This window comes from Pezoporus occidentalis, unplaced genomic scaffold (genome assembly GCF_034315485.1).
Source record: "Pezoporus occidentalis ecotype Australia unplaced genomic scaffold, CSIRO_AGI_Poc_V1 ctg58, whole genome shotgun sequence".
Lineage (NCBI taxonomy): Eukaryota > Metazoa > Chordata > Aves > Psittaciformes > Psittacidae > Pezoporus > Pezoporus occidentalis.
In genome coordinates, this window is record NW_026915921.1 from 1980876 (window position 1) to 2007162 (window position 26287).

At 38.7% G+C, this 26287-nt stretch overlaps 1 protein-coding gene across 2 annotated transcripts in view; it reads left to right on the forward strand.

The window, feature by feature from the left end:
- Positions 1 to 26287, forward strand: part of HTT (huntingtin) — an 83904-nt gene that overhangs the window by 11873 nt on the left and 45744 nt on the right. Inside the window, exons 5-24 of one of the 2 annotated variants that reach the window (XM_062638724.1) lie at positions 4065 to 4144; positions 4561 to 4699; positions 4934 to 5075; positions 6534 to 6712; positions 7199 to 7403; positions 8274 to 8321; positions 11491 to 11571; positions 11980 to 12341; positions 14333 to 14456; positions 14751 to 14869; positions 15787 to 15898; positions 17263 to 17403; positions 18026 to 18184; positions 18281 to 18378; positions 19936 to 20075; positions 20936 to 20999; positions 21441 to 21541; positions 22993 to 23139; positions 24178 to 24298; positions 24498 to 24574. In XM_062638724.1, coding sequence (XP_062494708.1) covers positions 4065 to 4144; positions 4561 to 4699; positions 4934 to 5075; positions 6534 to 6712; positions 7199 to 7403; positions 8274 to 8321; positions 11491 to 11571; positions 11980 to 12341; positions 14333 to 14456; positions 14751 to 14869; positions 15787 to 15898; positions 17263 to 17403; positions 18026 to 18184; positions 18281 to 18378; positions 19936 to 20075; positions 20936 to 20999; positions 21441 to 21541; positions 22993 to 23139; positions 24178 to 24298; positions 24498 to 24574 — 2639 coding nt within the window. The remainder of the gene's footprint in view (positions 1 to 4064; positions 4145 to 4560; positions 4700 to 4933; positions 5076 to 6533; positions 6713 to 7198; positions 7404 to 8273; positions 8322 to 11490; positions 11572 to 11979; positions 12342 to 14332; positions 14457 to 14750; positions 14870 to 15786; positions 15899 to 17262; positions 17404 to 18025; positions 18185 to 18280; positions 18379 to 19935; positions 20076 to 20935; positions 21000 to 21440; positions 21542 to 22992; positions 23140 to 24177; positions 24299 to 24497; positions 24575 to 26287) is intronic. The other variant, XM_062638725.1, reaches the window with a different exon arrangement.

The following is a 26287-nucleotide window of genomic DNA, read 5'->3' on the forward strand; positions in this document are numbered from 1 at the left end:
CCTGGGGGAGGTGGTTAGGGGCTCTGGAGCTCAGGTGGTCTTTTCATCAATTCTCCAGGATACAGGGGAGGACCTAAAAAAAGCTAGGAGGATTAGCCAGGTTAATAACTGGTTAAAAGGGTGGTGTCATAGTCAGGGGTTTGGGTGTCTTGAACACGGGACCCAAGCTTGTAGGCCAGGTCTAGTGGGGGCTGGTGGAGCTGGTCTGATAAAGAAAGGAAAGAGCAGTTTTGGCCTCTTCTTGCCAGACTGGTCAAGGAAGCTTTAAACTAGATGTGTTGGGCGAGGGGGGCATCATTCCATCCCAACACACCCAGTCAGTTGCCAGAACCTATAATAAATGTTTGGAGCACTGTAGAGATATCCCAGCCGTTCCAGCCAATGAGCCGGCTTCAGTTGGAGCTCGGCTCAGATGCCTCTATACAAATGCCCGTGGCATGGGGAACAAACAAGAGGAATTAGAGATGTGTGCACGTCTACGGGGGTATGATATAATAGGCATCACAGAAACATGGTGGGATGGCTCCTATGACTGGAGTGTTGGAATGGAAGGTTACAGGCACTTTAGGAAAGACAGGACTGGCAGTCGGGGAGGGGGAGTTGCCCTTTATGTTAGGGATAGGCTGGAGAGTATGGAACTCTGTCTGGGGACAGGTGAGCAGTCCACAGAGAGTTTGTGGGTCAGGGTTAAAGGGAATATAGCTATGGGAGACATTACTGTGGGGATCTGTTACAGACCGCCTAATCAAGGAGAACCTGCGGATGGAGAGCATGCAGGAAGCTCACTGCCCTGGACTTCAAAAGAGCAGACTTTGGCCTCTTCAGGAACCTGCTTAGGAAGGTTCCATGGGATACAGCCCTAGAGGGCAGAGGGGCCCAAGACTGTTGGTTGATATTCAAGGATCACCTGGTGCAAGCTCAGGAGTTGTTGCATCCCAACCAGAAGGAAGTGCAGCAGGAGGGCCAGGAGACCTCCTTGGATGGATAAGGAGCTCCTGAGGAAAATTCAGATGAAAAGAGAGGCTTATAATAAGTGGAAGCAAGTACAGGTGGCATGGGAAGAGTACAGGGATGTTGTCTGGGAAGCTAGGGACCAGGTTAGGAAAGGTAAGGCCCAGTCAGAATTAAACTTAGCTAGAGGTATTAAAGATAACAGGAAGGGATTCTACAGGTACATAGCAAATAAAAAACAGACTAGGGAGAATGTAGGCCCCCTCAGGAAGCTCTCGGGAGAACTGGCTACACAGGATTTGGAGAAGGCTGAGGTTCTGAATGACTTCTTTGCCTCGGTCTTCAATGGCAAAGGCTCTGACCAAACCACCCAAGTCTTGGAAGGCAGATGCAGGGACTGTGAGAATGAAGACCTTGCACCCGCTGTAGGAGAGGAACTGGTTCGAGACCATCTTAAAAATCTGAACGTGCACAAGTCCATGGGTCCTGATGAAATCCATCCGCGGGTCCTGAAGGAGCTGGAGAATGGAGTTGTGAAGCCGCTGGCCATCATATTTGAGAAATCATGGCAGTCAGGTGAAGTTCCCGATGACTGGAAAGAGGGAAATATAACCCCCATTTTCAAGAAGGGGAAAATGGATGACCCGGGGAATTACAGAGCGGTCAGTCTCACCTCTGTGCCTGGCAAAATCTTGGAGCAGATTCTCCTGGAAGGCATGCTAAGGCACATGAAAATCAACAAGGTGCTTGGTGACAGCCAGCATGGCTTCACTAAGGGGAAATCCTGCCTGCCCAATTTGGTGGCCTTCTATGATGGGGCTACAGAACTGATGGACAGGGGTAGAGCAGTTGATGTCATCTACCTGGACTTGTGTAAAGCGTTCGACACTGTCCCACACGACATCCTGGTCTCTAAATTGGAGAGACATCAATTTGATGGATGGACCACTCGGTGGGTAAAGAACTGGCTGGATGGCCGCACACAAAGAGTTGTGGTCAATGGCTCAATGTCCGGCTGGAGACCAGTAACGAGTGGTGACCCTCAGGGATCAGTGTTGGGACCAGTCTTGTTCAACATCTTTGTCGCTGACATGGACAGTGGGATTGAGTGCGCCCTCAGCAAGTTTGCCGATGACACCAAGCTGTGTGGTTCAGTTGACAGGCTGGAGGGAAGGAATGCCATCCAGAGGGACCTTGACACGCTTGTGAGGTGGGCTGATGCCAGCCTCATGAGGTTTAACCATGCCAAGTGCAAGGTCCTACACCTGGGTCGGAGCAATCCCAGGCACAGCGACAGGCTGGGCAGAGAAGAGATTCAGAGCAGCCCTGCAGAGAAGGACTTGGGGGTGTTGGTGGATGAGAAAATGAACATGAGCCAGCTTCAGTGTGCGCGCGCAGCCCAGAAAGCCACCCGTATCCTGGGCTGCATCAAAAGGAGCATGACCAGCAGGTCAAAGGAGGTGATCCTGCCCCTCTACTCTGCTCTTGTGAGACCTCACCTGGAGTATTGTGTGCAGTTCTGGTGTCCTCAACATAAAAAGGACATGGAACTGTTGGAACAAGTGCAGAGGAGGCCACGAGGATGATCAGGGGACTGGAGCACCTCCTGTATGAAGATAGGCTGAGAAAGTTGGGTCTGTTCAGGCTGGAGAAGAGAAGGCTGCGTGGAGACCTCATAGCAGCTTCCCAGTATCTGAAGGGGGCCTATAGGGATGCTGGGGAGGGACTCTTCATTAGGGACTGTAGTGATAGGACAAGGGGTAATGGGTTAAAACTTAAACAGGAGAAGTTTAGGTTGGATATAAGAAGGAAATTCTTTACTGTAAGGGTGGTGAGGCACTGGAATGGGTTGCCCAGGGAGGTTGTGAATGCTCCATCCCTGGCAGTGTTCAAGGCCAGGTTGGACGAGGCCTTGGGTGATATGATTTAGCGTAAGGTGTCCCTGCCCACAGCAGGGCAGGGGGGTTGGAACTAGATGATCTTAAGGTCCTTTCCAACCCTAATGATTCTATGATTCTGTGCTTCTATGATTCTAATTAAAAAAACTACCAAGATACACAAAACTTGCTCTAAAGTTTCTGCATGCCATTACCAGGTGCAGGAGGAAATATTTGGTTATTCAGGTGGCATGTGCTTCGTCTGTTGCTCTCAGGTTCATGGCAGAGGCAAGAGAAATAGGCATAACAGAAGCACCCAGCAGACTGAATCTTGTTTGTGCATCACTTGGATCACTTTAGGAGCCGTGCCAGAATCTGTTGTTTGGCTGTTAATCTGAAAAATGCACAATTTGTAATTCAGATGCAAGATTTTGCTTGTCATGCTAAGAAGGCCGTGAGCCTTTGATATGCCAGCTAAATGAAATAAGAAAGAAATGACAGTTTCTAACCTTCTTATCTATCTCTTCAGAGAGACTTGATTTGAGAGGCATTTTGGTTAGGTTCCAACTCCATTAGGTGTGCCATTTCTCGTAGGCATCTCTTGACTTCCATAGTTTTTCTGTACTTCCAGCAATACGAAAGAGCTGTGCTATATCCTTAGTCATTAGGTCTGAATGTTCTGGGTTTAAGTCAGGTACTCAACTGAAGGTGTCAGTACAGATAAGCACATACCAAACTTGAGGATACAAGACATCACGAAAAGAGACAGGTCAATATGTGGGATTCTTTTCTTTGGTGTGCTCAGGAGCTGAGCATTGTTTATTTGCATGTCTCCACTGCTGTCAATTTGATGCTGCATTTAGATCTCCGCAAGTGTTCAAGTGATTTTTAGACTCTGATATCATCAGTTTTTCTTTGTTGGTTGATGTTTTTCTCTGTGGTATTTTGAGCTGATTTCAGCAGAGTGGAGATTTCAGACATTTGCTTTTCTTTCTTCATGTCCTTGTTACTCATTTTGGGTCACTTGGAAAATTCCTAATACCAGCTAGAAAAAAGAAGCCAGTCATAGAGCTGACTTGCCTTCCTTTAGGCTAAAGGAAAAGTATGACTTCCAGACACCTTACATTTTTATATTTTTAAGTAAATTCTGTAAAACTGTGTGCTATTGTATATTATAGGTATTCTTTAGGAAATGGTTTTGCTTGATGAAATGTAACAATTACATACTCTGTCTAGAATGGTGCTTCCAGAAGTCTACGTGCTGCACTGTGGCGATTTGCTGAGCTTGCCCATCTAGTTCGGCCTCAAAAGTGCAGGTAAACACAGTAACAAGATGTTACTGTTCTGAAGTTTTAAATATATAATTGGGAGGTTGGAAGAATTCCTGTCACATTTTTCTCTCTGATTTTGCTGTATTTCGTTAGCTGATTTTCTATTATCAGACTTTTAATTGTGTTGTACATGATTCTGGGGGAAGAGAGGGAAAAAATTGTGAAGACAATGACATGTATTTTTTTCAGTGTATTCTTTAGTTCTGCCTTACTGTCCACAAATTGTATTCAGAAGAGTATTGTGTTGGGTTTTTTTCTTCTACATTCTTTGCAGCTAACAGGTACTTTTTCTACCATTTAGTAATACTGCAGAATTTGAGTATGAGTTAAAAATGTTAAAATGTTTAAATAGGTACAGTGGTTCTGATCTCAAACTAGTTTTTCTCCTCTGCCTTGCTTAGGCCGTACCTAGTGAACCTTTTGCCCTGTCTAACACGAATAAGTAAGAGACCCGAGGAGTCGGTACAAGAGACGCTGGCTGCAGCAATACCAAAAATCATGGCAGCATTTGGCAATTTTGCAAATGACAATGAGATTAAGGTATCTTTCTTTAACCTATTAGTGCTCCCTGTTTTGTCTCAAAGCACAGTAAGCTATCAGCATTATCAGTCAGATGTTACAGAAAGCAGTGTTACTGGTGCAAGTCTGAATTGAGGCCAAAGTTGCCCTTACTTGATGTACATTAAGTAATGCTTTGAGCAAATGAAGAATACATTTGCTGACTTAATTCCTTTCTGTCTTTCTCATGAAAACTCAGTGTATCTTTGTTTTTAGGTCTTATTGAAGGCTTTCATAGCTAATCTAAAATCCAGTTCTCCTACTATCCGTCGAACAGCGGCAGGATCAACAGTGAGCATCTGTCAGCATTCACGAAGAACACAGTATTTTTATGCCTGGTTATTGAATGTACTTCTAGGTAAGATTCAGGAAAAAAAGATACTGCTTTAGTTGTAAGTAACATGATTTTTTTTCCATGGAAGGTACTTTTCATATGTGAGAGGTTTTCAGGCGAAGCAAGGATACCAGTTACACTGCCAATGCTTTCTCTATTTTGTGTTAAGTTAGATGAAGATATGACTAAAGCTATTTATATCCATGTGCTGCAATGCTAATTCGGTAGTGTTGAAAAGAAGCAGGCAAAGCTAGGGAAGCAAGTAGCCTGCTGGAAAATGAGGAGGTTGAGGGATGCTGGAAGGGCTTGCTCAGGAAGCTGTGAAGACTAGCGTTGTTCAGCAGCTTGGAGCTTGGTTGGTAGGGTAGGAGTTCTTGAGGTGGACAGTGTGACTGCTGTTCTCTGGGCAATGAACGCATCCCCTGTAGCCTTTTTTAGAGGTACCACCATGTAGAGTCTTTGTTGAAAACTTAGACCAGAAATTGATTTTTATTACTTTTCAAATTTTTTTTTTGTTTTAAATTTGAACTTTTTTAATTTAAAAACATACAACTTTGTGTCTGTTGCTTCTATATTTCTTCGGCTGGAAAGCTTGCATTGTCTTGGGGTGTTTTGCAGCTCATGCCTGGGTTGGAGTGGAAACTTTTTTTTCCTGTTTTGTTACTGTTGAGGGGTTCTTTACTCTGTAGACTATATTGCAAAAGGAGAGCTAAGGAAGGGCAACAGATGAATGAAGCATTATTGTGTTAGCCTTGCTTTTTCTAAGAATGTGAAAAATTCAGGTGCTCCATAGTGACTTTCCTCTGTGTGACTTGAAAATGGTGGAATTTTGTGCACACATTGTTCTTAGCTACCTCAAAGGTGATGTTTTATAATGTCCTGGCAACACTACTGAATTCAGACAGGAGCACTAATAGGAAATCCATTAATGGATTCTGGGGTTTTATTTTTTAATACAAGGTAGTGTTTTCTTATATATTTGTTCTTAATATGTTTAGGGTTTGACTCTGATTAGCAGGTAGGTATATGGAACAAAGGTCCCAGTATTTGAGGGAGGAGGCAAAAGTGTGAATGTCATTCATTAGGGTAGTAGTGTGTATGTGAGGGCCTTAATTAAACTGCTAAGTGAAGAGAGGAAGCAGGTGAAGAGGGGAGCAAGACAGCCTTGATCATTTGGAGGCAGCATCAGGTACTACGAATAAGAATTCTTCTGTGTGTTTTTATTCAGTGAAAGAAGTAGCTGACAGGGAAGGTGAGACAGGGTCCTCTGACCATTCTCCCACATTGCCTAAGTGATTGTCAGGAATATTAAATAATGCATATTTTCAAATCTGTCTGAATTTAGAAAGCATTCTTAAGTTGCTTCTAGGTATTTGGATGGTTTTCGTTTGTTTTTAAAAAGCTATTATGGACCACATGAAATAACATTTGTATTGAAACTAACCACTGTCAATAAGTCATTCATCTACTTTCTGCCCCCAGGCTTGTTGGTTCCTGTAGAAGATGATCATCCTACTCTTTTAATCCTGGGTGTTCTACTTACACTAAGGTATCTTATACCTTTATTGCAACAACAAGTAAAGGATACCAGTCTGAAAGGCAGTTTTGGCGTAACAAGAAAAGAAACAGAGATTTCGCCTTCACCAGAACAACTCATACAGGTAAAATATGAATAATAATCTTAATCTGAAGACTGCTGCTTGCAAGGAAAAGAAATAGATCTTTCATGTATGAAACAGCACTAGTTTGGTGAATTCTGAATTACTTTCTCAAATTCCTGTTCATCTTAGTAAGTGATAGATAGTTGGTCTAGAGACTGGAATTACTGATGAGTAAAGAGCAGAGATTCCAGAGAAAATGCAGCAGTGCTTGTTAGGTGCTCCCAAAGTATCTAAAGAACTTCATTATGGTGTTCTTTGATGTAATTCCTCCTTCTATAAAAATAAACAGAAACAACAGGCTTCTACCAAAAAGGCAGTTAAATGGCTACAATTAATTTACATTTTCTCCTTGGAAGGGTGTGGTCAAGATTAGGTATAGGAAACATAAGTCATTTTTAATGCACTACTAAAATTAAATGTGGTATGTGAGAAGAAACGTAATATGTCTTCATAGAGACTTAACTCCAATACTTCATTGACTTTTAGGTTTATGAACTGACTCTGCATTACACCCAGCATCAGGACCATAATGTTGTGACTGGAGCTTTAGAATTATTACAACAGCTCTTTAGAACACCACCACCTGAACTTCTTCATGCCCTGACTGCTTCAGGGGGCATTGCACAGGTCAGTGTATCCAAAGATGAATGTGCCAGCAGGAGCCGCAGCGGGAGCATAGTGGAACTTATAGGTAAGCTGTATTTTTCTGGTAATTCAAGTAAAAGGAGATAAACATACACCACCAGCTTTGTTTCTCAGTGTTAGCCAAAAGTATGAAGGATAAAATGAAATGTGTAAAGTTCTGCATGACTCTCCCCCCACCCTTCACCGCACAGGTACAGTTAGTTTCTTTCCATCCTTCCTTTAAGTGGGTATACATCCATTGAGTTAAGACAAACTCCAAAGTATTTTGTACTGTTCATGTTGATGGGGTTTTTTGGTTAAACCGAACAAGTTAACTGTGGTGACAGATTTAATTTTTTTCCTCACAAAATTACTGTTCTCACCAAGCAGCTGACAACTGTGATTCATAAAAAGCTGATCTAATCAGAATTTATATTAACTGAGAGCTTCTTGCTGAATACCAACCCAGCATGAAATTAAAGCATGACTTAAGTTTACCTGTAACTGCTAAAATCAGCTGTCAGTGTTCTAGCCTGTGAAATGCATGTTATTAAAATTCTCTCTTAATTGCTAATGACCTGTTTCAAAAGACTCAATCTCTGATTGGATTCCTGTAAGGACTCCTGTATTGACTTAACAGATCATTCTAATATAGCTGCTATTAGAAGGTAATTCATTAGCCAAAGGCAATCATAGGAGTGGAATTTAAAGCATGTATTTTAAAAAACAAACTTTGCACAAGTGGCATAGAAAATAAGACATCATTTGATGGTGAATGATCTCAAAAACTTCAAAAGCAGCAAGTTTGCTGTTTCTTCCTGGCTTTGGGGTTTGGTTTTGGTTTTGTTTTTTCCTTCCCATTTGTGGCTATTAGAATTCCTTCATGATTTCAGCAGCTCTGTCTCTGCCCTGATGTGTTACTTTCTGTGATTTGCAGCTGGAGGGGGGTCTTCATGCAGCCCTGTTCTTGCAAGAAAGCCTAAAGGTGATTATTTTCAAAACCAAATCTTTAATTGCATTCCTTTCTGATTTTTGGTTTGTTTTTTTTTTTTTCGGGTTTGTTTTCTTCCTCGTCCCCACTTCATTGTCTTGCTTTGGTCGTCATTCACAGTTGCCTTTGTGTTATCAACTGAGCCTAAATCAGTGTAAATTTTCCTCATGTGATTTCTGATATTGCAATTAAGATGTTCTAAAATTATTCAAAGCAGTATGATTATTTTGTTTTGCTGTAGTTCACTGGCAAAATTCTGGTGATGAATATTGATGCGATTTTTGCTTTTAAAGAGCACATCTAAAAATAACCTCTGAACAGGGCATTTTTCCTTTTGATGGTAATACTTAACATTTAATGTAACTCACAAAATAGTTAACCTTCCTGGTTTGGTTAGGCCTGTTTTTTTAATTCTTTAATGCATGTGTATGTTTGCATGCTTTGATATGATGCTTTTTTTTCTTCTGCTGTTCACTCTAATTCTGTACTCTGTGTCTTAGTGTGGATATTTTCATTTCTTTCAATAGGTAATTAATTTTGCAGGATTTTAAGTAATCGTTCTGAAGGATTCTTTTCCCATTTGGTGTATGAAAGTATTGAATAGCTAGGTATACATTTACACTTTGCTAAAAACCAATCATATCAGTACTAGAATCACTCTAGTTACAGCTGTGTAACAGTTTCATTGCCTGTTTCAGAAATTTTGCTACTGCAGTGGAACTATGTATGAGTATTGTGCAGTTAGTGCAAGCGTAGCAAGGAGACATGTACAATGCTGAAAAGAAAAACTTGGAGTTAAAATAAGACTAAATAAGAATACACAAACTTTAATGCCCATTACAGCAACTAGCTTACACTCTTACCAAATACCTCCTGCTGTCTTAGCAAAGAATCTCCTAATGCTTAAAGAATATACCAAAATGTGAAACAGTGGTTAGAGCTCAATGAAATAGTGCTTATGAATGCAGTGATAATTTCTAGGTTAGAAACAATAGTGTGAAGGAGAGGATGTTTTGAAAGTAGATACTCCTGGAGCATCCAAAGGCGAGACAGAATGCAGCAGATCACAATAATGACACATAAAACTTCGAAATGAAAAACTGTAAATCATCATTTTGATATTCTGAATCATTAATAGTCTTCAGTGTAACTTTGAAGTGCTAATAATAATGCAAATTCGATTAAAGTGCATGTTGAAGCATTAACCTTTTCTTCATTCAGTGGGAAAACGTATGAGTTATCAGCTTCTTTCCTCTCCCAAGATCATTGTATGAAGATTTTGTGGTCTAAAATAATGGCCTAAATGAGTTTGAAAAAATGTGTTCATGATCTTATGCTTCGTACAGGTTGAATTTCAAGTTATGAATTATTCATTTCCTGCTGCTCTGTGTTGTAGAAAGGAGGGGAAAATCAAACTTATTCCCAGTTCCTATTTGATGCTGTGTTGCAGACTACTACGTATAGAGTAGCAGGCTTCTGCTGTTGGCTGTGGGTGAAGCTTCTCTAGCTGTAATGCACCTTTGTGTGTACGAGTGTAAGGAGAGGCTTATCTATGGAAACCTGTGACCCTAACATAAGAACTCGGATATTCCATGTCTTTTCAGACTTACTGCTTCAGACCAACTTTAGTTTTGAGCAACTGACCTATACTGGTTTATCTTTCAGCTGCAGGAAATTGCAGAAAAGGCTGAAATGAAAACCTGTGTTCTGCGTCTTAACTGTTGGGCTTTGTTGTTTTGGTTTTTTTTTTCCAAATAATGGGGAATATCATGCAGCTTGCTTATATACTCATGAACATGCAAAGCCTAATGTGCCTAACAAGTGTTTTTTAGAGTCTTTCCTCTTCCACTTGCTTTTAAAGGTGATCAGCTGTGGAAAGCAGAAGAATATCCTGGTTTGTTTCAGTGAGATGGATGTAAATATGAGAGAATAGTGAAAAATGCTTTTAGTTGGGAGCTCTAAGCAGTATTTTACTCATTCTTTCGTAGGAGTTTGTAGCTCTCAATCGGTGTTATTTTATGTAGAGCATACATGGTAATGTCATGGTTACTTTTAGGCCTTACAGGTTTGAATAGTGTAAAAGATACTTTTTGGAGCAAGGCAATTCTACAGTGTTACTACTATGTATGAAAGCAGTTGTGATAGAGAAATGAATAGAAAAATATGTTAATGCTTTTTATCCCCTGGTAGCTTAAATTAGATGCCAAAGAATTCACCTAGAGTTATCAAAACATTAACATTTTGTGTAGTGAATCTTAGACTACCAGTGAAGCTCATTCTAAATGGCAAAACAGGCATAACTTAAAGTGGTTGTTATGAATCCTAATGTCTCAGCAAGTGATGTGAGAGCCAGAAGGATGGCCTCAGTAGCTCTCGCTGCACTCTGTATCCTGTCCCATTTACAGACCTTTCAGTGCAGTTGTGTCCTTGGTTGCTCCCAGGCAGTGTGCATCTGCAGGTATCTTTCTCTTTCCACTGCCTATATTTAAAATATGGGTACTATTCTGTAAGAGAATTCTGTGATGATTGTGTTAGGTTATAAGTGGTTCTCATTTTTCCTGTGGCAAAATACTTTCTGAAGATTTTTGCCTTGTTCGTCCCTGGCTGTTGTCCATGGTTCATCACCCTGTCCCAGATATGCTGTCCTGTGTTTCTGGTCTGTGCTGCTCTTCCCCCTAGGCATTTTCCATTCTGTTATTGGAGTTCCAAGCCCCAGACTGCAAGTAGCCTTTGATAATATTCATAGCCTGAAGGAGGAAGAGGTTATGTATTCTATTACTTGTAGTGCTTTAATGCCCTTTTGATTTGAGGGCAGACATCCAGTTGCCAATGGGACATACTTGAAGTTAATAGGATCTTAAACATAGTCAACAAAAATAAGCTAGAATGAATAAGATCATAGGTCCTGAATGGTTACACTGTTAAATAAAATTACTTAACTGCATTTCCTTGTCACTGCTGTCTTTCTCCTAATCAGATGGTGAAGGACTGGATACTCACTTTTTTCATTCTTTTCTCTTTTCCATCAGCTGTCTGTCATAGATTTGAAAAATTATTTGAATAATTTTAGATAATAATCACATCTAACTGACTTCAACTGTTCAGCATTTCAAGGTGACTATATTTTTGGAATACTTAAGGTTTTTCTTGCATTACTTCTCAGGTAAAATACTTCTTGGTGAAGAAGAAGGTTTGGAGGATGATCCTGAAACCCGGTCAGATGTCAGCGCTGCATCGTTTGCAGGTAGCTGGCTTTCCAGCAGTGCAGTCAGCCTGTGTCATATTACAAATCCATTATTTTATTGCTCTGTCTAAAATGTAAAAGTGATATGTTAATGGTCACTGGGAAGTGGACTGACACCAAAAGAGAGGCTAGCAAAACTGAAACTGTAAATACTCCTGGGTCTAAAACATATACATTCCTAATAAAGTTGACTGCCTGGATTTTTTTTAATCAATAGGCTGTCCTATTGAGCTACTGGTATAGCTGGAATGGCATTTTACATATGTTTATTTCCCTGCCTGTAGTTTAACTGTTTAGTTATATGCTTTCCTTAGCCTAGTTTAATGTATGGCTTAGTATGCAGTGTCCATATCAACTGAAACACAAGTTTAAACACTTTATTGACTCATAAATGTCTGTGTTTTGCAGCTTCTATGAAGGGTGAGATAACCAGTGAACTAGCTTCTTCATCAGGTGTATCAACAGCTGGGTCAGTAGGGAGTTCAGCTGATCCTACTGGACATGATATCATCACTGAGCAGCCACGTTCCCAACATACATTGCAGTCAGACTCTGTAGACCTCTCGAGCTGTGATTTGACAAGTACAGCTACTGAAGGAGAAGAAGATGATGTTCTTAGTCGAAGCTCCAGCCAGATCAGTGCTGTCCAGTCAGATCCCACTATGGACCTGAATGATGGCACACAAGCTTCCTCACCAGTTAGTGATAGCTCTCAGACTACTACAGAAGGTCCAGACTCTGCTGTAACCCCTTCGGACAGTTCTGAAATTGTAAGTGTGCAACGGGCAGAGGGGGGATCCCCTTCTACTGAGGGGCTCGACATGTCTCAGAGCTCTTCCATGGAGGGCCCAGACTTGGATTCATCTACTTATTCGTCTTCTACTTTTCCATCCTCAGCTAGTAACAATGGAAAGGTCAGCAGCTCACACCTCTATTGGAGAGCTTGACCTCCTTTTAACACTTTCACTTAAAAACTACAAAGCTGTAATCAGTTTGTTCACCGGGTAGGTCATATGAAGGCATTAACCGATTGTCACTCACTGGAGGAATGTCAATACCAAAGGCTTGGCGTAAATATATCCTCTTAGTAGCCTATCCTTCATTTTGTAGAGGTATATTCATAATTATTTTGGTGCAGGAGGACTAATGGAAGTGTTAAAGGGTGAACAGTCTATTTGGAATGATAGAAGAATATTTTTGGAACCCAATGCTTCACATTGTCTCCTGCCTATGCTTTTTCAGTTGGCGACACAACTCTTTTTTTTTTTCTTATCCTTTTATTCCATTGTAATGATTTCTCCTATACTGAGCATTACTGCATGATTTACTCATGTAGCAGTTACTTATTGAATAAACACCTGAAATGTGCATACAGTATAGGTATTTAAATAAATTCTCAAGCAAGTGTGAAGTTGTAATAAAACCAGCAAAACTGAAATTCCTGGGAACAAGAGCAGAAAATGTAAAAAAGGGGAATGCTTAACATTTCTCAAGTTCTGTTTTTCAAAGATTATAAAAAATTTGACTGAAGTTTGCTGATAGTAACTTTGGAAGAGTAATAATCTCTTACCACTACAAAAAAATAGTAAATTTACAATTATGATAGGCACATGGAATCATACAATAGTTAGGGTTGGAAAGAACCTTAAGATCATCCCGTTCTAACCCCCTGCCATGGGCAGGGATACCTCACACTAAACCATGTCACCTGAAACTGTGTCCAGTCTGGTCTTGAACGCTGCCAGGGATGGAGCATTCACCGCTTCTTTCAGCAACCTGTTCTAGTACCTCACAACCCTCACAATAAAAAGCTTCTTCCTAATACTTCTGCAACTGTGAGGATTTAGGAGCAAAAGGAGTGATGAAGATTGCTGAGTCTCTGAATTAAATGTAGGCAGTGCAGAGGCAAAAGTGAGAAGGCATTTATTTACAGGTTGTGTTTATTGACAGAAATTCTTAGATTGTTGCAGATTTCAGTTTACATACTTTTTGCAAGCAGTAATTACAAGTAATATTATTCTTTTGTAATTGACAGACTAAGTGGTTGTCCCAGTTACACACACACACAGAGCTTTTTAAGGAACAATTTCCAGGTCCTTATAAGGGCAAGGAGTAACTGAAAAAGTATCTTGTCTTCGGGTAAATTGAAAATGAAAAGTTTTTTACTTGGTCTCTTATTATTGAATTGCCTTCTGTGCTTATTTTTCCATCTACATTCTGCCTATATACTGCATCGGTACCAAGGGTGAAACTGCTGGAAATGTCCATTTTAGTAGTCTGGTTCATTTCATTAAAATGCATTTGAATTTACTAGTCCTTTTTTGTCCTACACAGTGTGTTCTCAGTTTGACTTTACATATCCAGGACAAGTGAGGTTATGGGAGAATTTGACAGCAAGGGACAAGTTCAATTTGTGACAGTAAAGGTGTTGGTTGTGATTTGTAACTGCTGAGATAGAGGGACAGTTGTGTTTGGAATAAGGGAGCAAGGAGAGCTGCAGGGGAAGCAAGTGTTGTGACTTTCTTCCTGTTAATATCCAAGCTTATGGCGCAAGTGGGAGGCTCTCAGGTGTATCTATGGCCTCAAATAGCCCCAGTGCCGGAAGAGGACAGGAACTGCTTTATAGCCTGCATGCAGCTGTACACTAATATTTATCAGGCTCATATTTGCTTTCAAATTATTTCTAGATGACTAACACTGCATGTTTGAGATTTGGTGTTATGTGTTAAGCTATTTTAAGTCTTGTCCTCATATTGTGTAGGTTTTGGAGGGTGCTGAAGGACAGTATTCTGGAATGCAAATTGGGCAGCTGCAGGATGAGGAAGATGAAGCTGCAAATATTCTCCAAGATGATTCAGCAGAGTCTTTCAGAAATTCTTCTATTGGTATGTAGGTAAATTGGGGTTGGGGTCACGCAGACACAGAACTGGTGACATGTTTAAGGCAGGTGTTACAGGTGCATCTGGTGTTTGATTTCCAGGGCAATGAAGACTCATGTAATGGATGTGAAAAACATAACTAGATCGAAATGTGAAACAAGAAATATATTTCAGCACTTCTAAGGAATCACTTGTTTTGATTCGTGCTAATTTATTTTTCATGTTTGTGTAATTAGGTTAAATTAAAGTGCTTTTACTTTGCATCTGAAATGGTATTTCATAGATAACCTTTTTCTAAAGCTCTTCAACAGCCTCACCTGCTGAAAACCACAAGCCATAGTAGGCAGCCTTCTGATAGCAGCGTAGATAGATTTCCATCAAAAGAAGATGCAGCAGATCCTGGTGATCACGAAAATAAGGTGAGAAGCAGTCACAGTGGTCTGCTTTGAAGTCTAAAACAACTAAGTTGAGAAAAAAGATATGACAGTTATGCTTATGTAAATTAGTGGTAAATGTGTATAGCCTGTGTGACAGGGGCACTTTGTTATAGGTCAGAATAACTAAGGTTGAATAGTAAATCTGACTTACAACCTGAATTTCATGTGACATAGGGTTGAATGCACAAGTGATATCTTGAATGCAATTACAAAGCCAAAGCAGAACACAGACTGCCCTTTTGTGTGTGCATTAGTAGGGTACACTGATACTTTGTCATCTGAAATACCTTTGTGCTGGTTGCTACCTGTGTAGGGAACTTCATGATCTTGTCAGAAGTTATGAAGTCTCATTCTCTGAGCCTCTCTTTCTGTGGAGAGGCTCATACCATTCCAGCCACAGGCTACTGATTTCCTCTTGTGGTTTTCTGACTTGAGCTTTGGATCTTGTTATGAGCTGGGGCACAAGGAGCTTCATTTGTGGCAGGCAGTAGCCTGGGCTACTAGGGAAGTCTAAATGTGAAACCACAGAAGGTTCTCAGCCTTCTTTGAAACCAACTTGGGTATTAGTTGCTTCTCATGCAAAGTTTCCAAAGATCATTTTTTGTCACCAGAAAGTGGTTTATGAGACTTCCGATGCAAGCCGCACATCTAGGTAATTCAGCAAATTGATAGAATTATTGTTGTTTCTGTGATTAAGTTAAACCAATTCTGATACTGGTTCCAAACTTCCCAAAAACATTACATTTTAAGGCCTTTTTTACATTTGTATTAGACACAGTTTGCATTACTGCACGTCCCAAAATGTATAAAGGTTGTATTTCTAAATCTTGTGCTTAATATTTTATTTAAATTAAAGATAAATTTTTATCTGTATAAATATTGTGATTTGCCTTTGCTAGCCCTCCAGGGTAAAGGGAGACATAGGTCACTATACCGATGGGGATTCTGCTCCTTTAGTGCACTGTGTTAGACTTCTGTCTGCCTCTTTTCTACTTACTGGGGAGAAAGGAGGTAAGTTTTCTGTTCCACTCATTGGTTCCTTGTGCTTGTTAATGTACAAAGTCAGAAATGGGATCAGTTTACTCTGGTTTTTAATCTCACTTTATTAGAGATTTCAGGTGTAGGGTTTTCTGTGGCAGTCCTGATTTAAATGATTGCACCAGAGTATAGGAAAACCTAAAACCACTTAAATTATGCCATTTTACAAGGAATTTTGAACCATTTGGCATCTAAAAATGTATTATGGTAACTTAACCTGCAAGTCAAATACTTAATTACATTTACAATTTGTAAATTCTAGTGAGACTTCACCTGGGGGCCATCATGGGTTATCGATTGTATGGAGCTGTGAAGACAATCTAGTATCAGTATTTCTTTTTATCAGCATTGACTGCCCGGTCTGTCCACTATGAAAGTATCAATACCTGAGCAAGGAAGCTGTTTTGAGTTGCAGTTCATTTTGTAGAAACTTCTAAAACAAGTTCAGAAGAGTATAGTTCTTTCAAGTACTTGTCTTAATATTTTTACAGTTGATTTTGTTAACAATGCCTAACATGTTTTAATGAAAACAAGACTGTGTATATTTTTTTAACTTTATCATTCTCTTGTGTTTGAATTGTGTTGATTTTTCTGAATTCAGAGGAAATGCTGTTGTATCAGTTTGTGTTTTGAAAATGTAACTTTATTTTAAAAGATTCAGCTGGAGTAAAGCAGAGAATTGATTTAAGCTTTTCAGAGGCCTGTGTGAAATCTCAAGTTGAACGTTTTTCTCCACTTTTAACATCTTGCAGCGTTTGAACAAACAAGTTAGTGTGGCTGTTTTTCATGTGAGATGGTCAAAGAGGCTTTTTTGAGGGTACATGATTGTTGGAGGAGGCAACTGGGGCTCAAAAGAAGAAATATTTACCTTTCTAGCATAGTAATGTCAGTGGGGATTTTCCAGGAAGCCTTTATGGCATACACTGCTGCTTCAGTTCTTTTTCACTGGGAAGTCCATGTCACAGGCATATGTGTATCTGTCATTGTGTATGACTGAAATGAGCATTTAAGGGGAAAAGAACAAACAGCTTTTCTAAATTATTACTTGTTCATGTACTCTGCTAATGTAGTGTTCTTGGAAAGAGAGTGTAATAGCTGTATTCTTAGTGATGAAGGAAGCGAGGTGGTAGTGTGTGTATTAGTTTGGTGTGTTGTCTTTTTTCAAACAAACCAAAAGGCCATATATAACTGCTGCCTCTGATCAACTGGAACTACTTGCTCTGCCTTCACTTTTTTTTATCCAGGCTAAGCTATTTATATCATACAGAGTTATTAATTAGCCTAAAAACAATTCATGAAGCTTTTAAATACCCCCGGGTTTGTTTTCTTCTCCCCAGCTTTAGTTCCTGATAGAGATGTGAGAGTCAGTGTAAAAGCCCTGGCAGTAAGTTGTGTTGGAGCAGCTGTTGCACTTCACCCTGAGTCTTTCTTCAGCAAACTGTATAAAACACCTCTTGAAGCAATGGGAGAAGAGTATGGTATGTTGCAGTTCACCTATTCCATTTTATTAGTGTTTGAGTTTTTAAATGCATGAGGCAGCACTAAATACTGCATCAGTATTGGTATGAACATGCTGTCTGAACACTATTTTTGCTTTTAATAAAAATGAAGTCTCGTTGAATGAACTTATATAGCTTCTGACAAGGTGAAGCTATTTTAGTACAACAACTATACAGAAGCAGTTTGTTTTTCTTATAAATGGTTTCTTCTAATTTATTTCAGGCCAACTTATAAATGGTTTCTAAGCCACTAGGTTAATTTTCATAAATGCTGCAATATTATTATCAGGGACCTGGAGTATTCAACTGGTTTGATAGCGATAGTGGCAAAGGTGGAGTGGTAACCAGAAGTTCTTGGATTTCCCCAGGGCAGTTTGTGTACAATTGAAATAAACTGCTGATGTTTTTATATGTAATCACTGGACTGGATGGTGTAAATGATCTGTAGGTTACATCCAAGGATAGAACCAAAGCAGGCATATTGTGAATATGCTGATATTGATTGTACAGGAATCGGTACCTCCACTGAAACATTTTTAGGGATCAGTTAAGTCTAAGATTAGTATTTTTAAAATAAAGTAGTTGTAACTTATTTTCTTAGAGGAGCAGTATGTATCAGATATTCTGAACTACATTGACCACGGAGATCCCCAGATCAGAGGAGCCACTGCCATTCTGTGTGGAACAATTGTCAACTCCATTCTAATTAAATCCCGCTTTGATGTGGAAAAATGGCTAATAAATGTCAGAAGCTCAACAGGTAACAATTTGTTTTAAGGGTGTGTTTTGTTTTGTTTTGGTTTTTTTTATGCAAAATTCTGTTTTGTTTCATTGCTCTAAATTCTCTCTTTGTTAGGAAATCTCTTTTCCTTGGTAGACTGCATACCTCTGTTACAGAAAACACTGAAAGATGAGTCCTCCGTTACATGCAAACTGGCTTGTACAGCTGTGAAGGTAAGCAGAATTAGCAATTTATTTGCACCACCGCATATCACAGGGGTGTTATTTGTTGACTAGGATCCTGCTATGCTCAGGTGTAGGAACATGGAGCAAAAAATTACTTCTTCCCCAAGAACTTCATTGTGGAAAACATGAATTCAGGCACAGAGATGGAGGAGCAAACAGCTGGAAAATTATGTTGGTTAGATCATGTAGCAGTATAATAATGACATTTCTAGTCATAAATGTACTGGTTTGAGCTGTACTGTTACATTAATCAACAATATGATAAGTCCATTAGATAGGATATCTAGGCTGAAGAAGGAAGTGTGAACCTGTAACACCTGGTTGTAGCCTGTATTTGGAGAGCAAAAATTTAGTGTGAGAAATGGCAATAAAATAGTGATTATTTCCTGAAATAATAATTTTTAAAAGTGAGGAAAGTTTCAGGAAAGCAAGTTTTTCGAACTGGGTAAAAAAAATCCATTGGACCATTGTTAAAATAGAGATGAGAGCTGAGCTGGTGAGTGGAACTTAGAGTGTGGGAATTTTATTTTTGTAACAAAATCTGTGGAAGGTGGTGTGTGAAAAAAGCAGAGGAATGAAGGAGTGAGCTTTTCCCTGAGGAATTTTCCAGAGAAGTAGAGCAAGAAGGGCAAATTGCAGGCCAAGGGAAATTAGCTCACTGAGAAGCACAGGTTGGCTGACTGTGTTGTAGCTTATAGGTCAGTGAGGCAAAGCATAGCTTTTAGTAAAATACAGATACTGTATGGAAAGTATGATTTCATGTGCTAAGAGGAGGGATCTGTGGTGCCACTGAGGGAAGGAAATCCAGTTAGTTAAATTATGCTATCTTTTTTAACATTCTGTTCAGTGATGTTATTGCTTAAATATAGTGGGTTTATTTATGGTTGCACTTGTGATTATGACTTTTTGCAAGACTTAGAATTGTTCAGTTATGGCAACTTATATTAGTCAATTTTGACTTGTTCTGTCCCTCAGTATATAATGTCATCTGATTTCATACCTTTCAGCAGAAATGTTCTAAAGCATTTTGGGTTCTTAATCCCTGAAAAAGAAAGTACTTTTTTTATGTAGCTAAAGATGACATAGTATAGAGTTCTGCAGCTTTTTCCCAAGTATCATACATCGTGCATATAGTTGAACAGTCATTAAAATGTGGAGGTCTGACTTTCAAGAACTTTGGAAATCAGAACTAGGTGTCTAAAAATACTCTATGGGGATTTGGAGGGAGTGTTTTTGAGCAGATAAGAATTAATGGTGCTTGTAATGGTTAAGCCATATATTAGACCTTACTCTTTGAAGGATTTTCCTCTGATCTCTAAGGCTTGTGTTCCTCTCTGGAGTTTAAATTCAACATTGGGTTTGAGCAATTCACATGGAGCTGCTTTCCTAGCCTTACAAAGTGCTTGGCTCTGGAACTGTCTCCTAGCAATTAAGCAGTAACTTTTGCTAGTATTCTTAATAAAACAGACTTTTCTGACTCACTTACATACTTTGATTCAGAGAACTTCTCCTGTAATGTAATTGAAAGTTGTTTTATCTTTTCAGCATTGCATCATGAGCCTATGCAGTAGCAGTTACAGTGAACTAGGTTTACAGTTAATTGTTGACCTTCTAACACTGAAGAATAGCTCCTACTGGCTAGTAAGGACAGAACTTCTGGAAACACTTGCAGAGGTAGATTTTCGGTAAGTGTTCATAGTTTCCCGTGGGTGTTTAAGCTTCAGTGCAAAGATGCTGTGTATGGGAAACCAGAAGCATAATGGAACAGTTTCTTCTGAAACATCAGCAAGTTTCACAGAAGTAAATGGGACCAATCATTTGCCTCAGGGATATATGAATTCCTTTGTCAATTTACCATTGACTTCACTACCAAGCCCAATCCTTGTAATGCTATTGGAGTTTCTGATTCAGTGGTCTCTTTATCAAGTCTTCTGTAATTTTGTGATTGGAGAGACACCATATAATCTGAGAAGTCACTTGGATTTCATGTTGTGCACATTTTTCACAGGAAAAGATCCCCGAGTTATTCTCCATTAATGTCAGCTCTTTTCTGTTGCTTGGTTTCTGTACACTGAAAGGACTATGACTTTACTTAACTTTTCTTGCATTCCCTCATTGTCTACAGGTTCTTCCAAGCTGAAAGACAAAATATGTTTATGTGAAAATTCTTCAAGCTATCCTTAATCATACAAAATTGAACTCTTTTCTGAATAGTGATGTTAGGAATGTGTTACTCTTTTCAAAACTGTCTGATTTTTCCCTGTGGGGATGGGGAAGAGGAGGGAGGAAAAGCCCAAACCAATTACAATCGCAATGTGCAAATTACCTTTTTTAACTAAAGAAAAGTAATTCTTCTATTGCGCTAGCCAGATAGTTGTTTAGCAAATAGCTTACCTTTTCCGAAGGCAGCAAAAACTGTTTACTTCTTACAGTTTCCCTGCAGTGGTGTGTTTAAGAAAAATAAACAAAAAGGCTCTTCAGAGTACTAAAGGGAGAAACAACATTTAACGTTAACTAATGTACCCTAAATTCTGGTTTACTGTAGGTTAGTCAGCTTCTTGGAAGGAAAAACTGAGAGCTTGCACAGAGGTGTTCATCATTATACTGGTGTAAGTAAATTATTCAGTAAGTGTATTGTGTTTCTGGATGAAGGTACCAGTGCAATTTCAGCTCTTCATGTTTTAAATTCTAAACATCGGTTTCTAAACACTGATAGTTGTTGCAAGTATGTTTTGTTTGCAAGTTATGTTTGCAAGTAGGAGTCTCAAAGCTCATGCTCTGAAACTTGTTACAATTGGAAAGATACTTTACTACTGAGATTCAAGGATCTTGGTGTTCTCTGGTGTGTGTGTGGTTTTGCTGTGGTATTTTTCTAGACTTCAAAAAGGTTTTGGCATTTATGTATTTAATGGTGTATTTGGCAGTGTTAAGGTAAAGATGATCTTACCGACTTAATGGCAGATAGTTAACTAGTGAGATTTCATCTTGTAACAATCTGGTCAATTGATGAAAGTGTTCAAGGAATTTTACTGTGCTAACTTACTTTCTAGCTACTAAAACTTCAGGAGAGAGTGCTTAACGATGTTGTGATATGTCTGCTTGGAGATGAAGATCCAAGAGTGAGACATGTAGCTGCAGCCTCGTTAGTGAGGTATATATGGCTTTTTTTTATTATTTCCTTTAAAAAAAGAAGTTTAGAAAGGTACTTCTGTGTTACTGTGTACCTGTAACTAAAATAATCCTTTGGTGGTTTTATATTTTTGTTTAAATGAGGGATGGGAGACAAAGTAGCTTTGTGGTAATTAGAACATGCATCATTCTGAATCATCAGGCAATTCTACTTGGCTCTTTATTAGCTTTGCAATTATATTTAACTGTATTACATTCTGAGGGTCACTTTCAACTTCAAGTTTTTTTTCTGCATGCTGAAGTGATTGGAGTAGTATCCTGACAGTAGTTGTTGGGCTTAAACTGTTGCAGTTCCACCGAGTTGTCTGAACTCCCATTGTACTTCCCACATGGTTATAAGTGGTGTAGCTTAAAACTTTCATGCTAAACTGGTGATAGTAAAGTAGCTAATCTTGTTTAACAAGCTGCTGTTTGCTGTACCCTACTACAGTTACAATCGCTGCACCAAATAGTAAGTATTAGTTGGTAGTTTATTGATGTGAGTTCAGGGGCTTAATTTTTATGTTTAAAGAACTTGGGAGTATGTAATACTGGATTTCTGGAATATTTTATTGTCAGAGGAGTCTCTTCCCTATTTTTTCAGATTATTAATTGCTGTGTAATTCCTAATAACAAATAAAGGACAGTGAAGCCTTAAAAATTCTGCCACTTAAAAGCCTTGATATTGCAGAAACAGCTCAGTAGAAAAGTAATTCAGTGTTGCATCATAGATAGCATTTGTTGCTTTTATTCATGGACTTGATTTTTGAAATGGAGTTATTTTATCTGACTGGTAGCAAGTTGGAGTTTTTCTGTATCTTCAGGCTGATTTAGTGACAGCACGTGTTAAGGTTGGAAAAGACTTAACTGCCTAAGAGCGTTGCTCCAAGCTTGCAGAAGCCCCTTGAAACATCCCATGTGGGCATTCAGTTGAAGTACTGGCAGTGAAATGTCTACAGAAAATGTCTACCATACTTTTTTTGTTGTTGTTGAAATTGAAATGTTTTTCAAGAAGTCTGGGTCTTGTATGTTAAAGGTTCACTGCATAGAAATCAGATGGTGAAGAACTGGCCTTTTTGGGTAGAAATTAGTGTTTAGTTGACACAGATATCCATGGGGGGGAAAACATCTGGGGAGACAGGGAAACACAGAGAGAAATACTCTAGTGAAGTGATCATTGCAGTGTGTACAGGTAGGTGTGTCTATAAATGCTTGTTTGTTTAACTACCGTATGTCAGGTTTTGCCCTGATTTGTGCTCCTTGGTTAAAATGAAGACGCATTTTTAAGCTACATTTTACAATATCAGTTTTAGTAACAGCTTTTATAATTTGATACCTAATTGGTGTGTGCACCTTTCCGAACTGTGTATTACATTTATTTTAAATTGCATATTAAATAATTTCTGATTAGTACTTTTTGTAATTATCTTTAAGGCTTGTTCCAAAGCTGTTTTATAACTGTGACCAAGGACAGGCTGATCCAGTTGTGGCAGTAGCAAGAGACCAAAGCAGTGTCTACCTGAAGCTACTAATGCATGAAACACAGCCTCCATCTCACTTTGCAGTGAGCACCATCACCAGGTATGTTACATGTCTTGGCTTGCCCTAAAAGGAATGTGGACCCAAATTTCAATTTGTAATGTCTAGAAGCATAGTTAAATCCTGCAAATCCATGTGCTTATGAATTCTTTTTCCAGTCTGTAGGAGCATCTGTGGTGATTTAGGCTCCACAGAAACAAACTCATGTTTAAAGAATAAACCGGTGCGTGAGTTACTGATGATGTGCTCACACAGTGATCATAGGGAGTCATTGTTCTGTGAAAAACTTATCTTCATCCTGAAGTCACCCTTATTTGTCCATTAAATTGCACATGTGCAGTATTGCAAGCTAATTCTGTGTGAATATTGCTATCCTTTAGGTTTGTTGGTTGATCCAGATTTCTAACTTCAAATCCTGTTCAGTGATTGTGGTTGCAGAAGTCTATACTGCCTGTATAACTTAAAAATAAATTCTGATAGTGTGATCTTGTTGCTGCATTTTTGCTGCCAACAACACTTCCCTAAGCACTTCTATTTAGATGTCATGTCTTATAGACAGTATGAGTTGTATATATTTATGGGGGCTCTTTTCCTCTATCAGCTTGTAGTACAAGATTTTAAGTATGTACCTTTTCCATACATGGTTTTAATTGTATCACTTAAGATTTATCTACTGTAGTATGGAAACAATAGAACTTTATGGACAGTGTTATTTGAGATGCAAAATAGTGTGTTTTTTTTCTACAGCAATAATCCAAAGGTTGTGAACATGCAAAACTGTTATATGTATTTGAGTAAGAGCAGACCGATGTTGAATCGGTAGGTGGTGATCTCTAGAGCACCTACTTAAGTATTGAGAGTCTGGTCTGCTGTTTCTGTTTGCTAATAAAAAGATTTGATTTATAAATTAAATTGCTTTTGCTAGTAGAGAAGCAAAAATATTAAAATAAGGTGGTATTTGGAGTGTTCTCAGATTTTGTATTTTATAAGCAGTCTCTAAAATAATAGTAATTTAAGACATAATTTGTATTTAAGCTGTTTTTAAGTACATATTTGGTAGTGTAAATGTTTTTATTTCAGAACATATAGAGGTTACAACATGCTGCAAAGTCCAACTGATGTCACTATGGAAAACAATCTCTCAAGAGTTATTGCAGCAATTTCCCATGCATTGACAATATCCACTACAAGAGCACTTACGGTGAGTTTTATTAGTTGTAGCAGCTGAGCTTTTCTTTGCTTTATTTTTTATTATTTCCTGGCTGTATTTGTACCTGCATCTTTGGTACTGCAGCAGTAGCAATACTAATATATTTAATTCTCCCTCTTCAGATACTTTGTTGTTGTTGCAAACTCTTCCAGTGATGAAACTGATTCACTTCTTGGTGTTAACTTTTCAGTTTGGCTGCTGTGAAGCTTTGTGTCTTCTCTCCACAACATTTCCAGTCTGCACCTGGAGTATGGGATGGCACTGTGGGTATGTTAGCAGATAAGACCTTTATAAAGAAGAGTGTGACATAAGGTTGCTTTTAAAAATACTAAGTGTCAGCATTTTTTCATTTCTGGAATCACAGCACATATCACAGGGATTGGCTGCAGCCACTGTAATAGATAGATATATATGGTCAGTATCTATCAAAATAAGTAATAGGAAAAAATTCCATGCTTTTGAAAAATACCTGTCTTCAGGATATTGTCTTGTAGTATCTCTCTAAAATCAGAACATGATCATTTTCACCTTGATCTCATGTTTATGTTGAAGAACAGTTGTAAAGGAAGTTGCTTCATAGTTGCTTTTACAACTGTAAAAGTATCAGATGCTTTCTCTATTGGGCACACTGAATGGGAACAGCAGATGAGATAGCCCATAGTTAAGTGTTATGTATTTAATACGTGATAGCCCAAAAATACTTAGATTCTGAAGGGTTTCTTCAGAATGTAACTGTACAGTTGGCAACTCTAAAGCTCTGATCTTGCCTCTGATTATCAATGTGCTGAGCCGTATGAACTGAAAAGCTAGCTACTGAAGGTGTGCATGTGCAGAGCTGATTGGTTTTTAAATAGATTTAACATAATTTGTGTCAATTTTTTTTCACTGTTGTCATGTTCCTATTATTTTATTTTTCTGGTATCCTGAAACTCTATTGCAAAATATGATCTTGTTTTAAAATAAAACCCCCAAACCCAACAGCTGTCCCTCAGCTGCTGTTCTTGTTGGGGTGCCCTTTTTAACCTTGCTGGCCATAAGTGTAGCATACTTTCTGTATGCATTCTAAAAGATGCCCTGTGAGCTATAGGTCCAGTTTTAACAACTGAAGTAGGTTAGGATGTGAGCGCTGCTTAGCTGGAAAACAAAATCAATGCAGAATTGCAACAATGCGTCTTCTGCACTATCCAGCCTAAAAACTATTGGTTCTGAGATGCATCAGTGATGCAATGACAGCCTTTGCTCTTTCCTCTAAATTCCTTCTTTACAGATTTTTGGCCCACGTTTGTACTAATTTAGATTGTAAATTTATTTTTGTGGAATGAGACACATTATATAATTCTGTGTAATAAGAATATAATAACATGGATAATAACATGAGAATTTTGTCAGAATCCTTTTTTGTCTTAAGAATTCACAATATTTGAACTGTTGCATTCCAACTGTGTACAACTCAACATGGATTAATTCATGGTTTTTTAACTTTATAGCAAACAACACTTACATATGAAAATACATGTTAAAAAAGGAAGGCACTGTCATTACCTGTGTAGCTTTGTCAAAATAATAGCTCTATGTAGTGTAAATTCATTTTCTGAGATTGCTCTAAGTGTGGTAGACCAGATTTGACCACTTTGGATATTATTCTTTTAACCAAAAAAGAAATTCCTTTATTCAGAGGTTGCATCAGATCTTTTGTTGGAAGTTAGTAATATTGAGCAAGCCTTACAGCTTTGAAATGATGCGTGTAATTCGTATAGTATTCTGACAGACATGTTATTACACTGCAATGCTATAGCTTGTGTCTTCCATCCCTAACTTGTCTATGTGGAAGTCTTGACTTGGAGGTAGTTCAGGACCATACTGGTTAGCAATGAAATACAGAATTCTTGCATTCATCAGTAGATGTCACTAGCAGCTTTGGTATTTGCTATTTAAAAAAATAGTAGTGGCTCTTTAAGAAGACAAAGTATTGTTGGGTCT